The sequence below is a fragment of the Acomys russatus genome, chromosome 7 (assembly GCF_903995435.1).
Source record: "Acomys russatus chromosome 7, mAcoRus1.1, whole genome shotgun sequence".
Classification (NCBI taxonomy): Eukaryota; Metazoa; Chordata; class Mammalia; order Rodentia; family Muridae; genus Acomys; species Acomys russatus.
The window spans coordinates 42,623,339-42,650,594 of NC_067143.1; the positions used below are offsets into that span (position 1 = coordinate 42,623,339).

At 42.7% G+C, this 27,256-nt stretch overlaps 1 protein-coding gene across 1 annotated transcript in view; it reads right to left on the reverse strand.

Moving 5' to 3' along the window:
• Positions 1-310: 310 nt before the first annotated feature.
• Positions 311-27,256, reverse strand: part of Ccdc83 (coiled-coil domain containing 83) — a 36,025-nt gene continuing 9,079 nt past the window's right edge. The window contains exons 4-10 of the mRNA XM_051148908.1: positions 23,895-24,062; positions 19,889-19,980; positions 16,775-16,843; positions 6,541-6,662; positions 4,912-4,991; positions 3,259-3,431; positions 311-605 (exon numbers count right to left, since the gene is read on the reverse strand). Of these exons, the coding sequence (XP_051004865.1) occupies positions 444-605; positions 3,259-3,431; positions 4,912-4,991; positions 6,541-6,662; positions 16,775-16,843; positions 19,889-19,980; positions 23,895-24,062 (866 nt within the window). The 3' untranslated portion in view covers positions 311-443. The remainder of the gene's footprint in view (positions 606-3,258; positions 3,432-4,911; positions 4,992-6,540; positions 6,663-16,774; positions 16,844-19,888; positions 19,981-23,894; positions 24,063-27,256) is intronic.

Sequence of the window (27,256 nt, forward strand, 5' to 3'; positions counted from 1 at the left end):
TGAAAATCACTTTTGTCAGGGCATTTTATCTCAACAACAAATAAAGTAATTCACATTATAAATAGGATTAAAGAATAGCTTTAAATTACAGTCATCAATTCAGCACCTAGAGGCAGAAGTAGACAGTAATATATACACTCTAACATTTTCCTAAAAGCATTTCTAGCAACTACTCTATATTGGGACCATCAATGAATGCATGAATTTTCAAATGAGAAGGAATTGAAGCCATGGTCTTCTAGAGCAGTACATTTTCTGTCACTTATACTAGACAAGTAAATCAATAGCTCAATATCCGGATCCAGGATTTTAAAGGTGTTTACAACCATTAGAAACACCAGCTTTGGTAATGGACTGCTATGTGAGCAATGTGAGCAACTTGAACACTTTAATTGACAAAGAATTTATAAAGAAAGGTGGTTTTCACATCGCGGCTCCCAGGGCTAGAAAAACGTCTTCATCATCTTATGTGTGATATGGTTTTCAGGATTCTGGATGTCTTCATAAAACTTGACTGGACTTTCCTTCTCTTGAAAATGAATGGGCATTTTCTTGCCCTCCACACTCATAAGCTTCAATGCCAGTGGCCCCAAGTCTACGTAATCCTGTGGTGAAGACATAAGGAGGATGGGTAATGAACAAGCGAGCTTGAAAGATGAAGCGCTCCTTCCCTGGGCTGACCGTCACCTGACCGAGCTCCTTGCGCTGCTGATTGTGTGAATGCTGTATTTGCACGGAATATGAAAGCCACTGCAAAAATGTCAAAATGTACTTTTAAAGTTTATATTCCCTGTGGACTAGAGTAGAAAGATGTCCCAGTGAACAGGAGGGAAAGCTGGTGGTCTCAAAGGGAGTCAGGTGGCTAGGGCACTGGCTAGTGGAGACGTGTCCCCTGTGGACTGCTTTGTTGCAGAAGAACATTGGACGCGTATAGTCCTTCACTCACCAGGGCAAAGCTACAGCAGCCTTCTCTGTATTATTGAAAACTAGCAGTAGACTAGATAATGTAATACTTGAGCCACTTGTCCAGGACTTTGATTCTTTTCACAGGCTCTTTGGCTGGTCATTAGGTAAAACTTAGCTCATGGTGCCAAAGAATAGTCAGTCAACAAAAGGAACAGGGTAGTTATTGTCTATAAATAATCATCTAGCCAGCCCCAAGTGCTCAGGCCCTTTCTGGGAAGACAACTAAGCCATAATTCATGTGTTCTGTTCCTTCAACACACACTACAGCAAGTCTTTCTGGAATATTCCCTGTGCGTATGGAGGGCTGGGTGCAATGATACACACAAGGGCTGGTGAGGGACATCATAAACAGGGTAGTTCCTCTTTATATGGTAATTGTTGATGGATGTGTATCTGAAATCCCATCTTTGAGACTTTAACCCACCCCCCCCCCCATTCTCTTGAAATTCCCAACCATAACAGGCACCTGGCATGTTGCTGGGTGCTCTCAGTGTTTAGGTGAAGTTAAAAGAGTGAAAAGAGGAGGCATGTCTTGTCTTTCAAAACGCTTGCCATTGTCTACAGTTTTCAAGCTAAAACGAAGTTGATGGACATCTACATGTTCTATGCCATGGCCACTGCAGCTCCTCCATCAAAGCTCACAGGAATACCTCCCATCAACTCAGTGCCATACAGCTTGTAGTCTGTTGTCCACAGTTGCCAAGTAACAGCATGATGTACTAGGAGCCAAAATTCCAGAATACAAGTGGTGGTGTTTGGGCATTTAAATGGCAAAAACACTAGAACACTCATCTTTTATTTTTCCAATGCTGGAAACCAAGCCAAGCACCTTCTACGCACTTAGCAAGCATATTACCTCTGGGCCATATTGCTATCCCCCAAATTTTAGTCTTTAAATAGTCACTCAAGAGATATAGATCAGTGGGTGTCTAGTATGTGAGAGGCCTTGGGTTCAGTCCCCAATACTGTAAAAAGGAATAGATACAACTGAAGTTGTTCTTAACCCATATTTGATGGACTCTTTTTTCCCCCCTTTGGTTTTTTTTGAGATGGGTTTCTCTGTGTAATAGCCCTAGCTGTACTGGACTAACTTTGGAGACCAGGTTGGCCTCAAACTCACAGTGATCCTCCTGCCTCTGCCTCCCAAGTACTGGGACTAAAGGCATGCGCCACCATGCGTGGCTCTTGATGGACTCTTAAACCTACCAGAATTAGAAATTCAGTGAAGCTTAAAAAAAGAAAATCTGGAACTTCCCGGCACTCAGAAGGCAGAGGCAGGTAGATAGCTATGAATCTGAGGCCAGCTTGGCAGGAATCTCTCAAATTTGAGGCTAGCCTGGGCTACATAGGGCAACTCTATTTTAGTAAAGAATATGAGTGTAATGGTAATTAAAGCAAGTTATTAGTTAATATGGTGACTTATTCCACTTCTTCTACCTTTTTTTTACACCTTTCATTCTCCTACCAGACTTTTAGAACCTTTAAGGCCTGGGCAGTGCCAGAAAAGGAAAGAGTAGAAATATACAAAACAGAGTTTTTAAATTATAGGTTTGATACTCTGGGCATCCACTGGCAGTATATATTTTACAAAGATGGTCTGACATATATCTGCCCCCACAGATTGGAGTCTTTTGTTTTTTGCTTTTACATATTCTTCCATCAAGATGGAGGAGCTATAGTCTTCTCACTTTGTTAGCTCAACCAATAGAGTATGGTGGATGTGACAGCACATGGACTCCAAGCATTAGAGCTGTTGTCCTTTGTCACTGGGGTTGTTTGCCCTGAAAGAAGTTGGACACCGTTCTTTACAGGGACACTCGAGGCACCCTCTGAAGAGGCTCACATGAAGAGAAACTGAGGCCCAGGCATAGTCATCATCATCTTGCTTGACACAGGAGTATCCCCCACTTTGAGGGCCATTTGCCCCAATCCAAGCATCAGATGAGGGTGGTCCTAGCTAACATATGGCTGTGACTGCCCAGGTAAGAACCTGGTGAAGCCATTGCTCAAATCCCAGCCAATGGAGGCCTATAAGCAAATAAAAAGTATTATTTTAAACCACTAGGCTTAGGGGTAGTTTATTATGTAGCATAAGATAACTTAGCCTTTCTTTTGGTAAATGACCCTTGTAGGTAACTGAATGAGAGTGGGAGTAAAAAAAATTGTGTCCCCAGAGAGACCAATTTTACCAGGAATTACAAATCAAAATATCAGTATTTGCATTTTATGTCTCTTTCTGCCAGTATTGTAGTAATTGACATTCTAGTCAGACCGTGTTCTTGTGACTCTCACCTTGAAATCCTGCTCATCCTCATGCAGTAAGTAGTGGATGACAGAGCTCTCCTTCTCTGCAGCAACACTGCCTTCTCTTTCTATCTTCGTGAGTTGGGAATCTGGGCTGCTCCCCAGCAAGAGGTTCAATATGTCTCCACTCTCTGCTTCACAGGGCAATTTCAAATTCTCCTCTGGAAGTAAAGCAAAGAAATAATTTCTTGGGAGACAGTTTTGTGCACTGTGTAGTCAGACGCTGATTTATGTACCAGAGATCTGGTAGTATTCTGGACGTGGGCCTTGTCATTACGATTGAAGATTCTCTTGTCTCAGTGTTGTGTAAAAATTGTTCTCCATCATCTCTGATTGGCTAATAACTGAACAGCCAATAGCTGAGCAGGAGAGGAGAGGAGAGGTGGGGCTTTCAATCCCAGTTAGGGTGTACCAGGTGGAGAGGAAAGAAGAAGAGGGAATTGCTATGAAGACACTGAATGCAGCAGGAACAGCCAGGGAGAGACTAGATGGCAGGTAACATGGCACATGGCTGGGAAGTAGGCCAAGTCAGCATAGCTGGGTTAGAAGAGATGAGAATCTGTCCATCTATAGTACTTAAAGCTTATTAATAAATTTAATAGGTCTTGGTATCATTATTTGAGAGCTACAGCAGGTGTAGAAAAACCTTATTTTTACAATAATTAAATACTATTGTGAGCAGAATGGCAAAATACAATGCCATCATTAGTCACATTTTTTTTTTTTTTTAATTTGAAAGAACTCTGAACTTAGAAATGTAGAAGTTTGGGCTAAAGGAATGGCTTAGTCAATACCATGATGGTAAAGCCTCTCTGGAGCCCTTGGTTCGGTCCGTAGTGCTGCCACCACCAAACCCAAAATGTTTTTAGAGAAAAGAGTAAGGAATTTATGGGAAAAAATAACAAATAAAATAATAATTAAAAAGGCAGAAGCAGGTGAATCTCTGTGAGTTTAAGGCCCTCCTGGTCTACAGAGTGAGCTCCAGGACATCCAGAGAAACCTTGTTTCAAACAACAAAAAGAAAAGAAAGAAAGGAGGAGGGGGAAGTAGTAGTAGAAGGAGGAGGAGGAGGAGAAGGAAGAGGAGGAGGAGAAATATAAATATATAAAAGTAAGAGGTGGGTCAATTTTAGGAAACTGTTATTTGTCCTTCTTATAGCTAAGACACTAACGACAATCACTTGGGAACTAAGGGGTATACTGGCATTTGGGCTGCCTAAAGTGGTTCCCATATTATCCCTCTCGACAAACATCTACTTAATTCATTATGAAACATGATGAATTTGATAGTATATGGGATTAAAACTTAGGCACAGCAGTGTGTGTCTGCAATGGCAGTACTTGGCGGGCTGGAGCAGGAGGAACATGACTGCAAGGCTAGCCTGTGCTATCTGGAGAAACCTTAGAAAGGAGAAAGCGTCTGAGAGAAAATGAAGGGACATAGGGAGGAGAAGAGCAGAGAAATGAAAGAGACAAGTTGACAGACAGGGGACTAGAGCAAGACAAGCGTGGGAGGAGGGATGGAGAAGAGCTGAGCTGGGTCAGCTCCTCCAGAGCTCCTGCATGTGCGGTGCCCGCCTGTAGAAGATGCTCAGGCTACTGTGATTTAAGGTGAGGAAAATGTCATGCAAGGACATCGCACCTGTGTCTAACTCTGGCAACTTGAAAAGGGTGTCTTCAGGCACCAATTGCTGCCCAGCGGCTTGAGTGAGGAACAGTTTCCTAGAAGAACAAATAACAGCCTGTCAGTCAATAAATACCACGCCACGTGCTCACCATCAGCAGCAACTATTCCTTCCCAGATTATGGAGACAGAAGGGAAAGGGAGACCTGCTTTCCATGCTCCGGGACCATAAGGCTTGTTAAAATGATAAATCACTACAGTATTCTAAAGTGATAACTCCTAATGAGACGAGCAGTGTGAAAATTCTAGGAGTCAGAAAGAAGCACCCCTTGAATGAGCCTTGGGGACAAGGAAGGTTTCCTGAGAAGATGAAATCTGAATGGAGTCTTGTAGATCCAGAAGTTCACTGAGGAAGAGTATGGGGGCAGGGAAAGTCCCAGAAGGAAGAGTGAGAATGAGATCAGTTAGGTTACTGTAGATTTTCAGTAAAAAAATCAGTAAGAAATGTTGAGGATGTTATGTGAAATGTTCAGTGTTAGAGCTCTTGCCTGGCATGTATAAAGCCCTGGGTTCACTGTGAGGAGGAAGATGGTGGGGAAGGGGAAGAGGAAGAGAAACAATACATATAAGCTATTTAAAACACATGCACAAAGCCAGGTGTGGTGGCACATGCCTTTAATCCCACCACTTGGGAGGCAGAGGCAGGTGGATCACTGTGAGTTTGAGGCCGATCTATCTATAAAGTGAGTCCAGGACAGCCAAGGCTACACAGAGAAACCCTGTCTCGAAAAACTGGGGGAAAACAAAAAAACAAAACAAAAACAAACAAACAAACAAACAAACACACGTGCACACAGTGTTTCTATACATTTGGAGTTGGCTCATATACTACTGTTTGTTGATGTTTTTGAGTTCTTTATTTTTATTTTACATGTAAGAGTGCTTTGCCTGCATGTATGTGCACCATGTGTGTGCAATACCTTCAAAGGCCAGAAGAGGGCACTGGATCTTCTGGCACTGGAGTTACATACCGTTGAGAGTCAACCATGTGGATAATAGGACTTGAACCCAGGTCCTTTGGGAAAGCAGCCAGTGCTCTTAATCATTGGGCCATCTCTCTAGCCATGAAGTTCCCTTCTTTTTGACTACTGCCATCTAGTGAAAGCATTGAAGAAGGAAATCTTTCTTTTTCAAACATAGTATTACTCTGTAGCCCGGGCTGCTTAGTACTATGTAGCCTATACAGGATGGCAATCTTTTCTTGTGTTAGCCTCCTGAGTACTGGAATTACAAGTGACACCTACACAAATCATTGTTTTAAAAAATCGAACAAGACAAACAAAAAAGCCACCACTTTTCATAGGTATAATCTCTACAAAACACTTTCTAGAAATGAAATGACTTTAATCAGGGTGTTTTTTGTTTGTTTGTTTGTTTGTTTCGAGACTGGGCTTCTCCATGTAGCCTTGGTTGGTCTGGACTCTCTGTAGACCAGGTTGGCCTCAAACTCACAGAGATCCCCCTACCTCTGCCTCCCAAGTGCTGGGGTTAAAGGCGTGTGCTACCACACCTGACTGTCCTTGCCCTCAGACCAGGGTTATTCTTAAAGCAACAAATGCTAACTGCCATGGCCAGAGAGTGTCTCACCTGGGTATTTTGAGATCCACAAGTCTACAGTTAAAGAGCTGGTCAATCAGCACCAAATTTTCCTCTTCTAGTTGATGAATAGACTTTTCCAGTTCTTCGACTTCATTCCTGTGAATTGCAATCTGTTTGCAGAGGAGGAGTGTCAGTATGGGCTAGCTTCATTCAGTCATGTCTTCTACAGTAAACTCAACTCCTGAAGGGACATTTGCCAGAGGGGAGATCTATCATGTATTATTTATTCCTGGCTTTGCCATGGTTACGAAGGAATAGTGGGGCTGTTTTCTAGGTCACTGACAGGCATGAGAGGCAGTTACTACAGAGTAGACGTTGTCCTTTTCTACCTTCTGAAGAAGCGTGAACTTAGATGTGAGCTAGAGCAGAGACAGGAATGCAAAATTCATTCGGCAATATGGCACACTGGCCAGTGAATGGAGATCTCTCTAAAGGTGACAATAAATAAGACAATGAAAACACACTGGAATAAATGGTATATATGGTAGTACTTTTTGTTTTTTTCATGCCTAAAAACCCTTTCTACTAGCCTCTATATTAAGCTTATGTTCTTTTGAGCCTGGTGTCAGTTATGAGAAATACCATCTTATGAAATGTTTGCTAACTCATTTATTCTGTTGTACCAGACCCTTACTATGTGCCAGAAAATATGTTATAAATGATCAAGATTCAAAATTAGCTTAGCAGTAGGATCTCTTAGCTTCCTGGGCAATGGTGCTGACAGCAGAAGATGAGGTGCTAAAAACTCCTAACGGAAGCTGCATTGCCACCTATTGTGCAATGAGAGAGACACAGATGTCAGGATGAGAAACTGACAGGAAAGAGGACAGTTAGCCCAGATCTTGAGAGCGGAGTAGGGATTTTTAATGCAGATACAAGTAGTGTCTCCTGGGCAAAAGGAACCAAGTGTGGAAAGGCACAATTATTAAAGGGAGTAGGAGGAGTGGGGGACCAACTGGATAAGTAAGGAAGAGGCAAGTACTGCCCAAGAACCTGGCTCTTGTCCTCAAGGTGATGGCAAGTAACTGCCAGATTGGGGCAAACTTAAAGTTTAATCTTTAGAAATGGAGTCAAATATGAACAGAATTTGCCAGTTTGGTTGATGGAGTTCCCATCAATCTTTAAAAGTGTGTTTGGGATCTTTTGTCTAAAGAAACTTGTCAGCTATGAACATGCTTGGCCCTTAGAGCAGGCTTCCCTTTGGCACCCTCTACTGTGGCATAAGGATCTGGACCAACGCCGGTGAGATCAGTGAAATCACCAATAACACTACCATTGGGGAGAGCCAGAAGCTGGCAAAAGATGGGCTTATCATCTGTAAGCCTCTCAATTGTCCTTTTCTGAGCTTGGTGGCCAAAGAGCACCAGGACATATGGGGTGGGCAGGCAAGCTGGCATAGGTAAGCAGACTTGCTGCTTAGGAGATACTGTGGCTTTAAGAAGATTGACCCCCTCCTGTGTCACAGCCTGGAGGAATGTGTTCAAAATCGGGAGCACTCTGCTGGAACACATCCATCCATAAGCCAAAGGCAGGCCAGGCCCACAGCAAGCTCCTGCAGATCGAGCAGCAGGTCTGAGACTGAGGAATTGCTTCCAGGCCAAGAATAGGGTCCTCCCAGGAGCAAAAGACCAAGCCCTGAAGGCCTTCTCTCCTGTCGGCACAGTGCCTTGGGGCTGCCTGCAGATTGCCCAAGTCGTTAGCATAAAACGACCCTTCATGACTAAAGAGAAAAATATGAGAAAAGGCGGCTCATCAGAGGAAAGAACACGAGGAAGTTTCCTGGTTGAGCCCCCATGTGACTTCCCTGCCACCCACAGCTACATTATACAGGTGTCAACAGCAGCAGATGTCCGTGGAAGCAACAGAGGCACTAGAATTAGAACTAAGTATATATAAAATCCAGAGTGGCAGGCTGGTGAGAAAAACAGAAAAATGGGGAAGAAGTAGGAGAACTTTTCAGGGAGTGAGAACAAACAAAAATCCACTCCTCTGGCCCGGAGAAGAAGCTAACGGCTTCTGCTTTAGCTCCTGAGAGTTGGTGATAATTGGGAATCTTGAAGCATCCATATTAGTCATTTATTAAATACATGGGTTCTTCCATGGGCAAGCTCCTGAGCTAGATATATGTCCTGGCTGGTTTTATGTCAACTCGACACAAGCTAGAGTCATCAGAGAGGAGGGAGCTTTAACTGAGAAAACGCCTCTGTAAGATCAGGTGGCAGGCAAGCCTGTATGGTATTTTCTTAATTACTGATTGGTGTAGGAGGGTCCAGCCCATTGTGCGTGGTCCCCATTCCTACGCTGGTGGTCCTGTGTTCTACAAGAAAGCAAGTTGGGCAAGCCGTGGGGAGCAAACCAGTAAGCAGCACCCTTCCATGGCCTCTGCATCAGCTCGTGCCTCTAAGTTTCTGGCCTGTTTGAGTTCCTGTCCTGGCTTCCTTCAGTGATGGACAGTGATCTGTAAGTGCTAGCCGAATAAGCCCTTTCTTCCCCCACCTTGCTTTGGCCATGGTGTTTCATCAAGGCAATGCTAGCCCTAACCAGGATTTTGATACTAGGGTATTGTTGTGACAGACATGTTTTGGGGAAGATTGTGGAAGAGCTTTGGAACTTGGAGGAAAAAAAAAAAACAGTGAGTGTTCATAGCTTGGTGATCCATTCTATGGGAGCTTGGAAGGTAAGAATGACAGCAGTGCGGAGGACGGAGGCCTGGCTGGTGAAATTCCAGAGGGAAGTTTGGGAGCCACGTAAAGACTCCATCACAGCTGTTGCTTATTTTGAGTTAAGATGAGCTCTGGGTGGAGGGTCCGGCGAGATGGCCACATGGTAGCTCACAGCTGCAGTGGGCTCCAGTTCCTGGGGATCTGACACCCTCACACACATGTACATTGCAGACAATGTAGATAAAATAAGGATAAAACTCTAATTTAAAAAAGAATCTGTGTTCTGGTTAGCTGAGGTTGTAGAATCAGCTGTGACTAACAAGACCAGAAGCACAGAAGTGAAACCTTTGCCTTGCTGGGACAACTGATGCTGGTCAGCTGGGGCTGAGAAATTAGCAGGGATTAAGAAGAGAAGCAGCACAAAATAGGACACACAGGTGAGCCCCTCCCCCAAAGACCTCATCTAAGCCCATTGGCAAAGCCACAGGTAATTAGAGACCTTTGTGGTGTCATGGCTCAGAATGCCGGCGGCTTAGAGGTGGGAAGAAAGACAAATAGTACTTACCTGTCTCAAACATTTAGGTCTATAATAAGCCAGACGCTGGCATTTAGGGCCTTAGATCTTCAGAGACGATTACGTTGATTACAAGTTTGAATGCCCTAAGGAAAGGTTTGCTTTTCAAAGCATGAGAAAGACATCACAGAGGCTGTGCCCAGAGAACAATATTTGGAAGATGTCTGGCTGTGGGCTGGGGCACATGTGGGGGCGCAGCTCATAGTTTTCCAGCACTTTCCAGCGTAGTTAGCACTATGATACCTTTACAACACCACCTTCCTCTTCAGAGTGCTCTAGGCTTTGGACACAGTAGAGAGATAAAAACTAGTTCCTTTTCATGGTCATGTAGGTACTCTTAGACCTCTGGAGTAAGGAGCATGAGAGGGAGGAAAAGGTGGAAATCCAGGTCTTTCTAAATACCCAAGAAGCCTAGAGATCAGGACAGACAATGCTAACTAACTCAGCCAGGGACCTAGGGGCCTGAATGAAAGTATACACTTGACCTTCTCATCTGCAAGTCCACTTGAGCCCTGTGCCTCTTGGAGATTATGGGTCTCCCCCTGTCTTGTAGCTCTGTGTTAAAGTAGTGAAAGTCATTTGGAAGTGTCAGTTGTCTTCATTTTCCTAATAAATGTGCTGAGTGAAAACACACAACAAAGCAACACACCATGATGTCCTGCACCCCACACGGGTATCTAAGCTCTGGGTTTTTGCTGAGGGAGAATAAATGGAGAATTGTCAGAGGTGCCGTCCTTACCAATGCTTTTCAAGCCATTGTATGCCTTCCTCAAAGAAATGAATCTACTTAATTCTGTTTCTGAGCAACGTTTGAATGTAGTGGTAGAACTTATAATAACAAGTAGATTTCATTAATTTTTGAGTAAATTTAATCATGCCAAAATGAATATTTATTGTAATAGGGAAGTTAAACCCAGTGAATTTCCTTAAAATGCTTTGCCCTTTATTTCTAAGCTCTGTGATTCAATTAAACTTGACATTTTCCCTTTTATTTCCAGTGAATTGTAAGAAATAAAAATTTTTAAATTAAATGAAACAGAATTTGAGGCTTCAAAAGAAAGAGTCAGAGCACCAAAACAACCTTTCTTATCAGTCAAATATATTTTCCTTAAAGTCACTTTTTTAAAGCCTAAGATCTGTGACATCTTATAAATTAATAATAGTTGAATAGTTATTATAAGATCATACCAGCTGGTCGTGGTAGTGCACGTCCTTAATCCCAGCACTAGGGAGACAGCAGTAGGTAGATCTCTGAGTTCAAGGCCAGCCTGGTCTACAAAGCATATTCCAGGACAGCTGAGCTATTATACAGAGAAACCCTGTCTCAAAAAACAAAAAACAAAAAAACAAACAACAACAACAACAACAAAATCATACCGATGTATTTAATAAAATTATAATAAAGAAATAACCCCTAACATTCTATCACCAACCCACCTTGAGTTTTAAATTATTGATAGCTTGATTAATTAATTAATTAGTTTATTTTTGTTTTTTTGAGACAGGTTTCTCTGTATTGCCACCCTGACTGTCTTGGAACTTGACTTATAGATCAGGCTATCCTTTAACTTACAGAGATCTGCCTGTCTCTGCTTCCCAAGTGCTACCTTGTTTTTTTTTTTTTTTTTTTTTTTTTTTTTTGTTTTTTTTTTTATACTTAAAAAATTTTTTTTTGATAAAGTCTCATGAAGACTAAGCCCACCTTGAACTTACTATATTATAGCCAAGGATGACCTTTATCTTCTGATCCTTCTACCTCTATCTCAAAGTCTTGTTTAAAATAGGAAATTCATTCTGATTATTTGGGAGTAATAGTATGAACTCTTACTAATATGACTTGACAATTGTCGTCAGGCTGGCCCTGGTGGCACCGGCAAGGCTGAGACAGGGTTGAGGTGTGGACTATATAGAACAAGTTCAAGGGTAGCCTGGACAATGTAGGGAAGCCGCGTCTCTAAACATAAAAAGGGCTGGGGCTGCAGGGCAGCAGGAGTGCTTGCCTAGTGTGAACAAGGCCCTGGGCTCAATCTCAACACTGGGGAAAAACTAAATCTAGTTTTAGGAAAAGGGCTGAGGTGCAGCTAAGTGGTCAAAGCCTTGCAAAGTGTGCACATGGCCTGCAGCTCAATCCCTTAGTGCCCCTCTCATGAACAATAAAGCTAGTTGACAATATCACAGAAATGGTATACAATTTGTCGCCTAGTTTTCTAGATATATCCTACTTAGTCACATAGGAAACAGGGAAGAGAAGGGGGGAAGCTAAACAGTAACTTGTCTATTAGTGTTTCCTGAACAGACAGTGAGGAACAAGGAGAGAAATGAATGAGGAATTTAACACCCCACAGTAGCCATGCTGGCCTTTAGGATATCCATGAACACAACCCAAAATGGAGGCCTAGAACTAAGGACCCACGTGAGGTGATGCAGAAGATGTGTGCTAGAGCAGCTCAGTGACTAACGTGCTAGCAAGGCCTTCACAGGGCTTGAAGCCTCTTAAGTAGTAGTGAGTTTGGGAGTGGCAGGAGAGATAGATGGCTTAGCAGTTAAGAGCAGTTGCTCTTCCAGAGGACCTGAGTTCAGCTCCCAGCACCTATATGGAGGCATATAACCCATTGTAGCTCCAGTCCCAGGGGTCTGCTGCCTTCTGGCTTCTCTATAAGCATTAGGCACACACACACTGACATACATACATGCAGGTAAAACACTCACTCACATAAAAAAGTGAAAATGATACATCCCTTTTGTGAAAATAGTGAGCTTTGTTTCATATATAGCATTTAAACACAGGATGAATGGCTATTTGTCTAAATGTAAAGGGGAATTAAAAAAAAAAAAGAATGGGAGTGATTGAACTAAAGATGCTTAAACTACTACTCAGAACTCAGAACCACCCAGGAGTGTTAATAAGATGTTCAGTGTTGTTTTAAAACAAAATCCCAATCGTTTGATTTTTATGATTGAAGACACAGAAGCCAGATGCTGGGGTGAAAACTAGCTAGCTCAGAGAGGCAGAGAAAGCACCCAGCTGACTTTCCTACTCAGCTGCTATCCCAGGAGGAAAAAGCCCTTTCTCCTTCTCCACGATGTTTTAAATATCCTTCAACTCAATGCCCCTCCTTTCTACTTCCTGTGCATCTCTCTGTCCATCCTCCAGACTTCCTATCGCTCTCTGTTGCTTGCTCCACCCCTTGACCTAGAGTTAATTTAATTTAACCTTGTTTACATAAAGCTCTTGAAGGTGTGTGCTAGGGTTGAGCCTCCCCGCCCCCACCTGTTTACAACAAACAGAAAGTTCTTGGATAAAAGGTGTGTGCTAGCCTGAGCCCATACCACAACTAGAAACAGGTTTTTCCCAGTTCACAATCTTGGGAGTTCACAATGGGATCAAATACCCTGCAAGAGGTTAGTGACTCTAGTGCCACTAGGTAGAGCCCATATGGTTAACAGTTACCTTTCCTGTTGCTGTGAGAGCTGACAAACGCAACTCAAAAAGGGAGGGGCTATTTTGGCTCATTGTTTGAAGATACAGTGGCTGGAAGGGATCATGGCCAGGAAGGCATGCTAGCAAGTGCATGAAGCAGCTGGTCACACTGTATCTATAGTCAGAAAGGAGAGAGCAATGGATACTGCTGTGCTTGTCTTACTATTTTTCATTCATTCATACTAGGACCCTAGGCCATGAAACGGTGCCTGCATTTAGGGTGGGTCTTCCCACCTCATTTAACCCAATCTAGAAATTACCTCACAGATACCTATGGTTATGCCTCCTAGATGACTCTATGTCCTGTGTAGGAGACAGTATTAACCATGCCAACTCTAAACCTGTCAACATGGTACATGCTACGTGTCCTTGCACATGTCTAACTCACTGCAGAATGCCACTGTCCGGTTTACATTTTAGAGCGGTGTCTCTGAGTCGGTGTGAAGGAGAAAGGGAAAGAATCTGGCTTACAGGAAGTAAAACCAGGTTAAGGCGTTACTTACGGACAGGACGTGGTGGTTAATGAGGGTCTGGAGTAGGGCAGCGGCAGAATAGCAAAGAAATGGCTGAAGACAGGATTTGTGGTACTTAGAGAGGACTTCTGGATTTGGATAGTGGAAAAAACCATTTGTTTGGGACCTCCAAAGTCCCAAGTTGGGTGACTACATAACTGTGGGGTCCTTAAATGGGACAGACACAGCCTGGGACCAGAAGCAATTTCAGGGGAAGAGGCAGATGTTATCAATTCAGGGATCTGAGATGCCTGTGGTGAGCTTACCAGGCTTGCAGCTGGCTGATGTGTGCATGGGTTTGGATCCTGGAAATGACATCATTTCTAATCTGGATGCCTTTTAAGCCTGCAACACAATTATCCTGGAGCATTTCCTCCCTGGAGTTTTGGGGGAAGCCAGCATTTCTTGTTTCTCTCTTTCTCGGTATACTAGCTTGTGTTGTTAAGTAATTCCTGAGGATGATTGAGAAGTAAATATCACAGCCCTTGAAATTCTGGGAATAGTTTTTTGTCTTGTTGTTTTCCTTTAATCTAGTTGAGTGAAGTATAGAATTCCAAGGTCAAAAACATTCTCCGCCTGAACTTCGTAACTGACACCAGAGCTGGCTTGCTGCTCATATGTTCTGCCTTCTTTTGTTTGCCGGGTCATAAACCAGGGGATTTTCTTCCACTGCTTCGCTGACGATTTTTTCTTCTTTATCTTTTTAGAATTAGCCTTTCCTGGATATTGTGCCTCCCGCATTGGTGATGCATCTCTCCCTGTCCTGGGAAGAGTGCACTCTGCATCCTATTTTATATTTGATTATTTTGGTCTTGGAGGATGCTGTTTTTTAAATCATCTGGCTCTCATAGTTTTTAATATATTAATAAAAGTCCTTTTTCAATTTTTTTGAATTTCCCTTCAGCATCATTTGGGGCAGAATTTATTAGTGCTTGCTTCTACTCTCTTTAGTTCACCTAGCTTTTCTCTTCAATTTGTCAAATTGTTCTTAGGAATCCGTTATCTACTCGTATCAGGAAGGCTCTACAGATGTGGTATTTTTTTCAATCACTGTGTAAATAGGACTGCTTTCATTCCAAGTTTCTCCTCTGAATGAAAGAGTAGACTGAAGTCTGTAAACACGGCATGCCAGGGCAGGAGTGAGAAAGCAGAGGGCAGGGTATTTAGATTGGGGCCTCATGAATGCCACAATTGGAAACATGTAATTGTTTGCATATAAATGTCTCACATCTATGTCAGATACTGAATATCAGACGGTTTCAGTGCTCTTGGGGAAGAGCCTACCCCAAGGCGGAGGATAGCTGCTTTGCTCTGTGTTGGAAATGGCACCGAGTCTCAGGGATGCTTACTGGTAGGGACAGTGTCAAGTGCTTCTTCTCTTCTCCTCTTCCATCCCTACCACCTATAGCTCACACAGACTCGGAGCTGAGCCTCCCTGAGGCTTCCCAAACAGACTGAGTGTTTGCACTTCCCACGGAACACACAACGTCTGGACCAAATGTTATCTGCTAGTTTCACTCAACAGCTTGCTTTCACACCTGTTTGTTTTGTCTGTCAGAAAATAATTGAAACCTCACCTGCTAATCTACTACATCTGTTATCTTTGTAGATGGGCTCTTTGTTATATTTCTATAATTTTGTTTTAGAGGCCCCTTAGGAGAAACAAGATGCAGTCTGCCATCTTGAGCCACAATATAATTCACAGTTTAATATAACTGTTTCTAAACCACAATGTGTGTGTGTGTGTGTGTGTGTGTGTGTGTGTGTGTGTGAGAGAGAGAGAGAGAGAGAGAGACTCATCCCCTCAATGAGAAAGCATATCAATGTTCATAGATATTCCTTAACATTCATTCATTTAATAGCTCTTTTTGATAAGCAGGTACTATAGATACATAATTAAAAGGATATATCCTGTTGTGGGTATTAAGGACACAGATTATGAACAGTTTCTGTGTATTTTAGCAAGAATTCAGCAATGTGAGAAAACATTGGGAAAGGAGTAGTCAGGATGCCCTGGGAGGGTTACGAGATGATCCACAAGGAAACTGGTCATCAAAATTTGCACCTAAAGGCAGAGTTAGGGTTTTCCAGGCTATGAGAGTCAGGATGGAGTATATATCAAGACAGTGACTTGCGTGTACAATGTGATGAAGGCAAGACAGTTCCAAATAACAAACATTATTCAGATCAAGACAACGGTAGTGTAGTGGATAAAAGGCCATACTGTATACCTGTAGCAGTCCTTACGTGACCACACCCAGCGAGCTCCATCCAGCCCTGGCCTCAGCAGCTCCTGTGAGGTCTTGTATAGATGTGAGAGATCAGGGTGGAGAGAGACACAGATGTTGCAAGGCCATCTTGATCACAGGCCAATGGCTGTACTGTGGGTTTGTTGTGGCCCACAGCACAATACCATGCAGATTAGATCAGGAATCACCAGTGTAAGGAGAAGAGCAGAGAGCCTCCTCCAGAGCTGGAGGGTGGAGGGAGCCAGGATCCAGAGAGAACCCCATGGGGTCTAAGTACACATTGGCCATGTGCTTGCATAAGGTAATGCAAACCATTCTGCCCTGTACATCAGGTCAGGGGGAGGGAAAGACGTCTAAAGGGCTGAACATGTTTCCACAGGATGCTGTGTTTCCCCAGCGAGTAGTTTAAATTAGGAGTTGAAATGGTCCTTTAGCTTTGCCAAGCGCCCAGCAGGAGGCAGGCACTAGCTTGCTTTTAGGATACAAAGAAACTTGGCACATTTGACTGTACAGCATGTCTTAAGCCCCCAAGTTATTTATGGCTATTATTGAGATTATTTATGGCATTTTTTGAGTAACAATATAATAATAAAATTAGGTCTTTACTTGGCTATTTCCTTATGTCAGTTAAAAATTCCATGCTTGTCCTATGACTTCAATGGTACAATTAAAGATCATTGCCAGTTCAAAAATAAAAATAAAAATAAGAAATAAGGAGAATGATTTTGATACATTCTACTTACTTCTTTTTTTAGCCAGTCGTTCTCCCATATCTCCCGATAGTTGGTCCTGTCAATGAACCTTACAGCATTCTAAAAGAAAAGTCTCATATGAAGGAAGAATTGTCATAAAGTAACACACAATGATAGCACTGACGGGACAGAACTTATCGACACCTTCATTTTAATTCTACTTTGAACCGTATCCTCGTCCAGCCTGATATTTACAGTCTTACTCACAAGACTTTTATGGTGGATTACACAGTATTTCTTAGTGAGATGATTTCATATGAATATCATGTTTCAAATCCAATATTCCCAAATCTAATATTACCAAAAGGCAAAATTCTCTTTTTAAAATAAAATTTTAAGATTTTTTTTATAGAGTTATCCATTTTATGCCCACAAAGGCTGGAAGAGGGCATCAGATAACTTGGGACTGAAGTCACAGATGGCTGCGAGCTGTCATGTGTTTGGGTGCTGGGAATTAAACCTGGGTCCTCTGGAAAAGCAACAAGTATACCCAACCACTGAGCCAGTTCTCCAACTCAAGATGAAACCTCTTGAGAGGAGAGAAACTAAAAGAACTTAGCAAAACAGACAAACAAAAGAGACAGAGGCTGGGGAAATAGCCCATTTGGTAAGGGCTTGCAGTACAAGCATAGGGATCTGAGTTTGATCCCAGCACTCAAGTGAAAAAGCCGGACACCTGTGTGCGATGGCCTGGTGGATAAAAGCTGAACATAGCAGTGTGCTGCCATCCCAGTGCTGTGAGACAGAGACAAGGGAAGGATCCTGGGGAATCACTGGCCACACAGGCCAACTTAATCAGTGAGCTTCGGGCCAGTGAGAGCTTAGCGGATAACTCCTGAGGAGCAATACCCGAGGTTGGGCTCTGACTTCCACCTGTGTATGTGCACACACATCTGTGCACACACAAGAACTTGTACATACATAAATAAGCAAAAATATTCTACATTGTAAGCATGGACAGAAATAATTTAAAAGTATGTTAAAGATAAATTGATTTGCAATTAGCCAGGTGCTGTAGTGCACACCTGTAATCCCAGCACTTGGGAAGGCCCAGGCGGGCATGTTCACTGTGAGTTCGAGGCCAGCCTTGTCTACAAAGTGAATCTAGGACAGCCAAGGCTACATAGAGAGACCCTGTCTTGGGAAAAGAATGATTTAAGATTTAAGACTTAAATTGATTTAAGTCTTTTAAAGTAGATTTTTCAACGAAAAAATTTTAGATCATGTTTCTTAAAGTAAAAGAAGACATGCCTTTCCTAGAAATGTTTATATTCCATCTATAAGCAATAACTAGCATTTCCACCACCATAAAATATCAACAATTTTTATATTATTTATTTTATGTGCGTAGATGTTTTGTCTACGTGTATGTATGTGCACCACATGTGTGTCTGGTGCCTAAGGAGGCATGGAATCCCTTGGAATTGGAGTTATGAATGGTTTTGAATTACCATGTAGGTGCTGGGACTCATAAGAGCAACAAGTGCTTTTAGCAGCTGAACCATCTATCTAGCTTTGGCTGTTATTTTCCCCCCATAAAATATCATCTGAACAAAACAACTGAGATTAGCTGGCTTGTTGCTTAGTTCACTAACACTGGGGCAGCATTTGACTTTAGTTATATATCAGAACCTAATGAAAACTGGAAAATCCATGAGCCAGGACACTATCCCCGAGCAGTTACATTAGCGTTTCTGTGGGTGGAACCGAGGCACCACGCGAGTGATACACGAGCTGTGCATGGAGTTTAGGTTGCAGAGCACAGAACCCAGGAAGCCACAAAAGCCAGCTAATAGGCTGAGGGCTCACTGAAGCACTCGCGGGGTGGGCTTTATGGAGTGATACTGAGCCACCTTCGAATGAGATCTGAGCTGAATCTGGAGAGAGCTTTGAACAGTTCTGGGGATTGTGAACACAACATGATACGTAAGTTTGCTTTGTTTTACTTTGTCATGGGATTTCCACATAGACATTTTAGGTCATTTAAATTGTGGTCAGATCACTTCATGATGGATGTCACCATGTAGTCAGACTTGGTCACAAAGTGACCCAACAGCATGAACAGAGAAACCACTGATCGGTTTCCATATAACCGGTGTCCTTGTACACCTGCGGATGTCAGGCAGATATCAGAGTGACACTGAAAAACAGTGGAACCAACGGGGATCTAATGAGCATTGAAGCTGAGCCACTGACAGGACTTTTGAAAATATCAGAAGCTTAAGGTTCTGAAGAAAGAGTGTGCTTTAAGTAGGAACTCCCTTTACTGAATTAGAAAATAGTTGGAATATAGGAGAAGCAGTGTGTGTGTGTGTATTTGAGTTAGACATTCTGTGTAAAACAAAGTAATGAGAAAACAGAGTGACTGGGAATTTTATCTTGAAACATGATTTATAGCCCCCACTCCTTTTTTTTTTCTTTTATGAGACATGATTATGTCTTTGTAGCCTTAGTTGTCTTGGAACTTGATATGTAGACCAGGCTGGCCTTGAGCTCACAGAAATGTATCTGCTTTTGACTCTCAAGTGCTGAAATGTGACCACCATACCTGGCTTTATGGTCCAAAATTTAAAAACACAGAAATATAGAGTGTATTCTTGCAGGTTTAGATATGTAAGAAATATCTTTTAGACAAATTATATTTTACTCAAAACACTTATTCTTAATATTTCATTATAGCCATATGATACTTTTAAAATAACCAAATAGGAATTTACCTTGTTCCTTGTGAGATAAGATATTACTTAGATAATATCATTTAATTTTTACACTATATTTTTAAGGTAAGTATAAATGGTCTCTGCTCTTTACAGGAGAAAACAGAAGTGCAGGAAAATGAAGTAATGATTCTAGTTGGTGGTGTTGATGGTGTTTTCTATTTGCAGTGCTACGAATCAATCCCAGGCTGTGCATCTGCTAGCTAAGTGCCTATTGCCCAGCTCACCCTGACCTCCCTGCTTTCTTCCTGAGACAAGCCCTGGCTATTTAGATCATAATCCTCCTGCCTCGGCCTTCAGAGTGCTAGGCACATACCGCCATGCCCATGAGGAATAAACTACATGAACGAAGAAGGGAAAGTTTTGCTTTCAGAAAATTGCCACATACCTGCGTGGCCCATTCCTTCCTTTGGTCCAGTTGTGCCAATGTTTCTTTGATTAGTCTCTTCCTAGATTCTTCCAGCATCTCTTTATATTGTTCTTTAAGAAGAAACGACAGCCTTAGTGGGGTTGATCTGAGGTAAAACTATGGCGTTTATAATTTTTTCTTCTTATGACTCTCTTCCCCCTTTCTACATACTTCTCACCCGCCCTCGAATTCTCAAGAATATAGTCTTCTGAAACATCCAGTTCCTCTAATCAGAAGAAGGGCACCAATAATTTGCTAAAGCCTTAGTCTGAGTTAGCCAAAGGTCTCCAAGAATGCCTGTGTTTTCAAAGGGTTCTCCCTCCAGAGGAAGAGTTTGAAACGGTGCTGGTTGAGCGTCTTTTGCATCGCCCAGGTTATGATTTCATAGCATCATTGTGTACATCTGTCACCACCCAAGTAGATTGCTAATGTTCCTGGCATGCGGGTCCCTGTGCAAGGAAGACAGAGTGGGGGAGAGAGAAGTGGTTGGAGGCACCGACAAGGCAGAGGGACAAGAATACCTCCAGAACGTATTCTTCCTGGATTTTCTTTGCTTTAAGAAAAGATTTTTTTGAGAATAGGTATACATGTCAAAGCACACACATGGAGCTCAGTAACTCTTGGGGGGGTGTCGGTATCCTTTCATTTTGTGTTGGAAGCAGCTCTCTTGTTTCCGCCACTATATGCACAGAAGGCAATCCTCCTGTCTCAGCTTCTCTCCCAGTAAGAATGCAAGGATTACAAATGCACGGCCACAGCACCAGGCTTTTAAATGAGTTTCGGGGATCAAACTCAGGTCCCAGGTTTGTGTGGCAAGTACTTTTGCCCACTGGGCCATTTCTCCAGTCCCCTTTTCACACTTTCTTATGCCTATAGATATCATTAGTGAGAGAGCAGAGATGAAACATTTTAAGCATCAAAAGGTGCTTAAAGGATCATGTAACCAATGCTCCTTTGAAAGGAAGTTGGAAGTGTAAGTCTCCTTCAGAGAGCGAAGAGAAACAAGGCTGTGAAAGGAGGCGGGTTTGCCCCACGCCCCTAACTGTTAGCAAGCTCTTTAATGAAGATGCTGCGGAAGACACTGAGAATGTTGCTGATTAAACCAGATAACGATGTCTGCCCTAACCATATGCATTCTCCAGGGGAAGCCAAACGTCAAGTAAGAAAATTATTTCAGGTAGTGATATCCATGATAAAGTCAAACCCTCTATTTCAGATAAGAGGAAATGTTTGAGCAGAGTCTAGCCAAGGTGATACAGTCAGCAATGAGGGGCCCCTGCACTTCTCCAAAAGTTTAATGTGACAATAGTCAAAGTTAGATGTTAATCATACCATCTGTGACATATACCCCTGTCAGCTGTGTTTTCAATATGTCATATGCAAGATCATTATTTGAAAGTCAAGGTGTAGGGGCTGGAGAGATGGCTCAGTGGTTAACAGCACTGACTACTCTTCCAGAGGTCCTGAGTTCAACTCCCAGCAACCACATGGTGCCTCATAACCATCTATAATGTGATCTGATGCATGCTGTATACATAATAAATAAATCTTTGGGAAAAAAGTCAAGGTGTATTTTCTCATACAGACAATGTTGAAAATCATGTTTGCTAGATGTTTGGATAGGTCCATAAGGCCTTACTTAACATATTCTCTAACTAATCAAAAATACCACACTAAGACTGCTCTAGACCCTAACTGCCATTCAGGGCTCCATTTCATGGGAGGAATTTCATATATATATCTGAAGTATTTATCTCTGGAAAAAAGTTTTCCAGCAAAATATAACAAATTTGAATCTTTGAAACCTAGACAATCTTTTTACCCTCATACACTTTTTAAAAAATGTTTTTAATGTTTTAACTTGAAAAAGAATTACATCACTTCCCCCTTCCCTTTTTTTCCACAAGCCCCTCCCACTTCTCCTTAAAGCCTCTCATACCCTGACTCTCAAGCTGATAGCCTTTTTCTTCTTGGTTGTATTTGTTTTACACACATACACACACACACACACACACACACACACACACACACACACACGCCCAAATATATATAAATAAAATGTGCTGAGTACATTTTTGTTGGTGGCATGTATATGGTTTCAAGGCTGACCACCCTGCACTGAGCAACCAATAAAGGGTTTTGTCCTGAGATTTCCTCATTCTGCTTCTCCCAGCAGCAACAGCTGCCTGAAGTTCTTTGTCTAGGAGTGTGGGACCCTGTAAAATTGGGGACATTTTCTTCATAGACCAAGGCAGCTACAGCAGAACTTTGGGATCTTAGTCTGATAGGAAGGAAATGGTGGGTCTACTCCTCCAGCAGCCAAACCCAGGAAGCTAGGGAACTAAGCGAGTTACTCCACCTGCGTCTGTACCTTGTATTTGTTTGTTTGTTTGTTTTTTGTTTTGTTTTGTACCTTGTATTTGTACAGCGCTTTCCCCTATTGGAGGAAGACAGCTGAAAGTGAAATGGCACTTAGGTATTTTTGTGTTACTGTTTCCCTGAACACAATACAGTTTGAAAAAAAATATTTTGCAGACAACTGAATGTGGCAAACTGCCAGTCATTGGTGGGCAGTGTCTGAGGCTTCAGAACCTGGGTTGGGGCAGCAAATAATGGCTCTTCATGGCAACTAAGATAGAGAGGGGAGTGGAAGCTGTAAGAGGGGAGCACTCGGCCCAGGGGTGGACAGGCTCAGGAAAGATGGGGCTGAGTAAGATTTTGTGAGGCATACAGAAGAGAGTTAAGCAGGTTGGAACTAGTCTAGCTTGACATCTGGAAAGTGAGAAACAGGTCTGTGTTGTTCTAGACAACAAATGCTTATCCACACAGTCTGGCCTTTTCTCACTTTCATACGGAGGATCATGAGTAGTCAACCGTCCAGTCTAGCTGATGAAGTTTCCTTCTTTGATTCAGGCCCTGGCCCCAAAGGTTAATGCTAATTATATAATCTTTAAATACGTCATCAAAAAAGTTGCTGTGAGTCTGAACTTCAGCTGCAATCAGTTTTCCATTCTTAGCATCTAGAAAAGATCATAAAACCTGGAGTTGGATGACATGGTAATATTTTGCTATAAATTACCCCAAGTGGATCACAGAACATATCTTGAAGGTCCAGCTCCATTGCTGTGTTAACACTGAAAAAGCGATATTAACATTTTACTTTGTTGTAAACTCCATATGGCATCCTATGGATTCCTTTTTCTTTAAACACACACACACACACACACACACACACACACACACACAGTGCACAGCACAATGGCTATTGTGAAAATCTCATGGCCGCCCTTTGTAATTCAGTCAGTGCTTTCAGTAGCCACGGCACTCACTAACCATTTGTGTGTTGAAGGCAACCGAGGGAAGCAGGGGTGTGCAGAAATCTCATTGGAGAATTTTGAGGCTCTATAAGAAGGTGCTTGGGAGGTTGTAAGTTTGTGCTGTCAAGCTGTTCGATCTATGGTGTTCGCTTCAGAGACGTTAACTACAAACCTCGCACACCAATGCTTGTGGGCACCATTTTATCTTCCGGTTGTTTATGGCTCTGCTTTGGTTTTTCTCACCCACTGCCTATGGGAGTCTGTGCTATGGTCCTTTACTCATCTGACTGATCCTGTCTCAAGCTCATGTCCAAGGCCTCCTGCTCATTAGCATTCAAGGCTGACTCTCCTGTCATGGGAGTGTCTGTATAGGTTCTTTAGCAGACTCCCTTCCCCATTTCCTGTGGCACTGCATCTGCAGGGCTTTGAGTCAGGGAACACACTGCCCATTGAGAGATAACAACTTTTCCTTTGGCCCTTGGTCCTCAATGCCCTCCCTCCCCACTTCCGCACCCAGCTCAAGCACAGTCTCTAGTTTCTGAGGGATCACAGCTGGCTGTCTTGTTTAGCTAACAAGTGATTCGAGGAGCACCCTGGCTTTTCATCTACTAAATTTAAAGCCTGCTGCTAATCCTTTTGTTGAATTTGCGCTACCTGTGGCAACTGACCTGACATTTTCTCTGCGTTATCCTTAACGGAATCGATCTCCTGCTGTAAGGAGCCAATAAGCTGAGCGTGCTGTGCGCTCCCTACGTTCTTGTACTCTTCCCAATATTCCTTTTCACTGAGTTTTTCAAGAAATAGCTTCTCTGCGTCACTTATTTGTATGCGCATCTCTGTTGGAAAGAAAAACAAGACATGTGTCATTTCCGCCATCCTTGGAACCCTAATGTAGTACAAACCAATTTTCACAGAGTTGAGGCCTGGTGCTAAAATGCAAGGAACTCATAAATACTGTGTGTGAAAATTGGGGAAATCTAAACTATAAAAATTATTAAATATCCGTCATGATAAATTTAAGCACAAAATTGAGCTTTCAACTCTAAAGTAGATACATGAGATAGGACTATGTAATTGAAAGATTATACACGTTTAGAATCCTACAAACTTAAACCTGGGATTGTTCCATAAGGGTTCCTATTTGCTCAAATCTTCATATCTTATGATGTCCTTGTAAAAGTTACTTTATTTTAATTTTTGTACGGGTGTTTTGCCTGCGTGTATATACACCATATATGCCTTAGTTAGGGTTTTATTGCTGTGTAAGATACCATGATCACCACACCTCTTATAAAGGCAAACATTTAATTGGGTCTGGCTCACAGTTTCAGAGGTTTAAGTCTATTATCATCATGGTGGGAAGCATGGCAGTGGGCAGGCAGACTTGGTGCTGGTGGAGCCTAGAGCTCTACATCTTGATCCCTAGGCAGCCAGGAGGAGACTAGAATTCCACACTGGGCAGAGCTTGAGCACAGAAGACCCCAAAGCCCACCCCCACAGTGACACACTTCTTCCAACAAGGCCACACCTCCTAGTAGTGCCACTCCCTATGGCCAAGCACCGAAGCACACGAATCTATTGAGGCCAAAGCTGTTCAAATCACTACAACATGTATTCCTGGTACCCAAGGAAGCCAGAAGATGGCATCAGATCCTCTGGGACTGGAGTTATGGATGGTTGTAAGCCACCATGTGGGCACTGAGAACTAAGTCTGCATCCTCTGGGGGAAAAAAACTCAAAAAGACAGGCAGTGCCCTTAACTGCTGAGCCAACTCTCCACCGCACTCTGATTTCTTATGTAGAGTGGTTTTTTTCCCAGTCATTACACCTCTGGGCAAAAGTGATTTCAATCTATGTTCCTTTTCAAGTCCTTTGCAGAGGATGACCTTGAACTTCTAATTCTCCCTGTTTCCCTCCTAAGTGCTGGGAATACAGACTTGCCACCATGCTTAACTGTGGGGGAATGGTCATTTTAAGACCCCCGAGCTCATAGTAAGAGCTACTCCTTTCTGTCTATAAACTAGCTTTTCTAGTAAGACTACTGGTAAAATCAGATAAAGTCCAGCTGCCCTCAAACAGCAGTTCCAGGAACTTTTTCCTGAGTAACCAGATCTTTTACAACTTCCCTCTCTCTGGAATTTCTCTCCCTTCTGTGGTTATAGCAGCCATAAAGGTAGAAACCTGCTGGAGCATTTCACAGTTAGGTATCCATAGCAACCCTCACGTAACTACCCATGCACCCATGCCTATAAAAACCCTGTGAAAATTTTCAATACACGAGGTTTGATCAGAATCCAGACCTGCCTCCTGTTTCTTGTGTCTCCTGTCCTGTCTCACTCCCGCACCCTTTCCCAAGTTTCCATTTGAAAACCCTTCGGGCTGGGGCACTTAACTCTGACAATTATGCTTACTAGCCAATTGTTTGGTTCAGTCATCAAAATTCCATTTTTTTACTTTTCTTTTGAAATGATAACATATGACAGAAGCATGTCTTCTACTCTTCCACATTGTAAGACCGCACAGTGAAAGATGAGTGCTCCAACTAAATACGTACAAAATAGCGAGGTATTTCTAACATACAACCTTTTGCCCTGGTGCATTTGTTAAGTGTGATGTTTTATTTGGTTCAGAGGCTCAAGTATAATTTTGCTGAATGTCTTTAAACATCACTGCTCAGAGCCATAAAACAGTGAGCCTCACAGTAGCCTGGCTTACTCCTCACACCACCTAGTTTGAGAGTCCTTTGAAGGCAACTTTATGCTAATCTTCTCTGCATATCGAGCCTTCTTAGACCCAGCAATTAGCTGGTTGGCTTAGTAAATGTTTACTGGAGGAATGCCCTTCAGTCCGGAGGTCTATAGGAGCCTCGGCATAGTTTTCCCCAGCACCCCAAAGATATATCCATATGACCATACAATCATCTACATGACGCTTGCTAATATTGTTAAACAGTTAAGAAAACTAGATGGGCAACTGTCCTTTCATTTGGCATACTGCTACTGTTTGAGCCCTTGAGGGGAGGATTGCTAGATGTCCTGAAGTTTGAGAGAGAGAGAGAGAGAGAGAGAGAGAGAGAGAGAGAGAGAGAGAGGAGAGAGATGGACATACTGGCTGGGTTACCTTCACTTTCTTCTAGTAACTTGACTTGCAAGTAACAGACACACGTATGTACACAAGCATATACACAGAGATTTTTTTTTTAAAGGAAAATATAAGACCTGATAGATGAGAGGCAGGTCCTGGATACAGGAAGGCAGTGTTTTGCCCTCTCTGTGGGTTGTTACTATGAAAGATACCCAGCTTGAGTTGGATTTTTATCCACTTGAATGTGTTCTAGCTAAAAGCTGAGAGGCCAAGGCTCCGGCAGTGCTTCTCAGATCTTCTTGTACACCAGCGATTTCCCAGAATTTGTTAAAAAAAAAAAAAAGCCAATTCTGATTTACACACACACACACACACACATGCACACGCACATACATGCGCGTGTGCACGAGCACACACACACAGGCACCATCATACACACCTCATGAGCTGGAATCTGTTCCACCTCAAAACTAATTGCAAGGGACTGCCTGGCTTGCACGTAACCATCTTAGAAGTTCTTTCCTGACGCATCTGCTGTTCCTCTCTCTTCCTTAGTATACGTGGCATTCTGTTTTCTTTGGAAGCTTTACATGTCTTGCCCTACCCTCTATTAAGTCATCCAGCTCCGTTCCCATTTAGTATGTATTCTGGTTGGTTTTTTTTGTGTGTGTGTGTGTCAACTTGATACAACGTAGAGTCATTTTGGAAGCAGGAACCTCAATTGAGAAAACGTCCCCACCAGACTGACCTGTGGACAAGCCTGTGTTACATTTTCTTGGTGATTGATATGGGAGGGCCCAGCCCACTGTGGCTGGTATCACCATTGGGCTAGTGGTCCTGAGCGGTGTGAGAAAGCAGGGTGAGCAAGTCATGAGGGACAAGTTGGTGAGCATTGTTCCTCCGTGACTTTTGCTCTAGTTCCTGCCTTAAGTTCCTGCCCTGACTT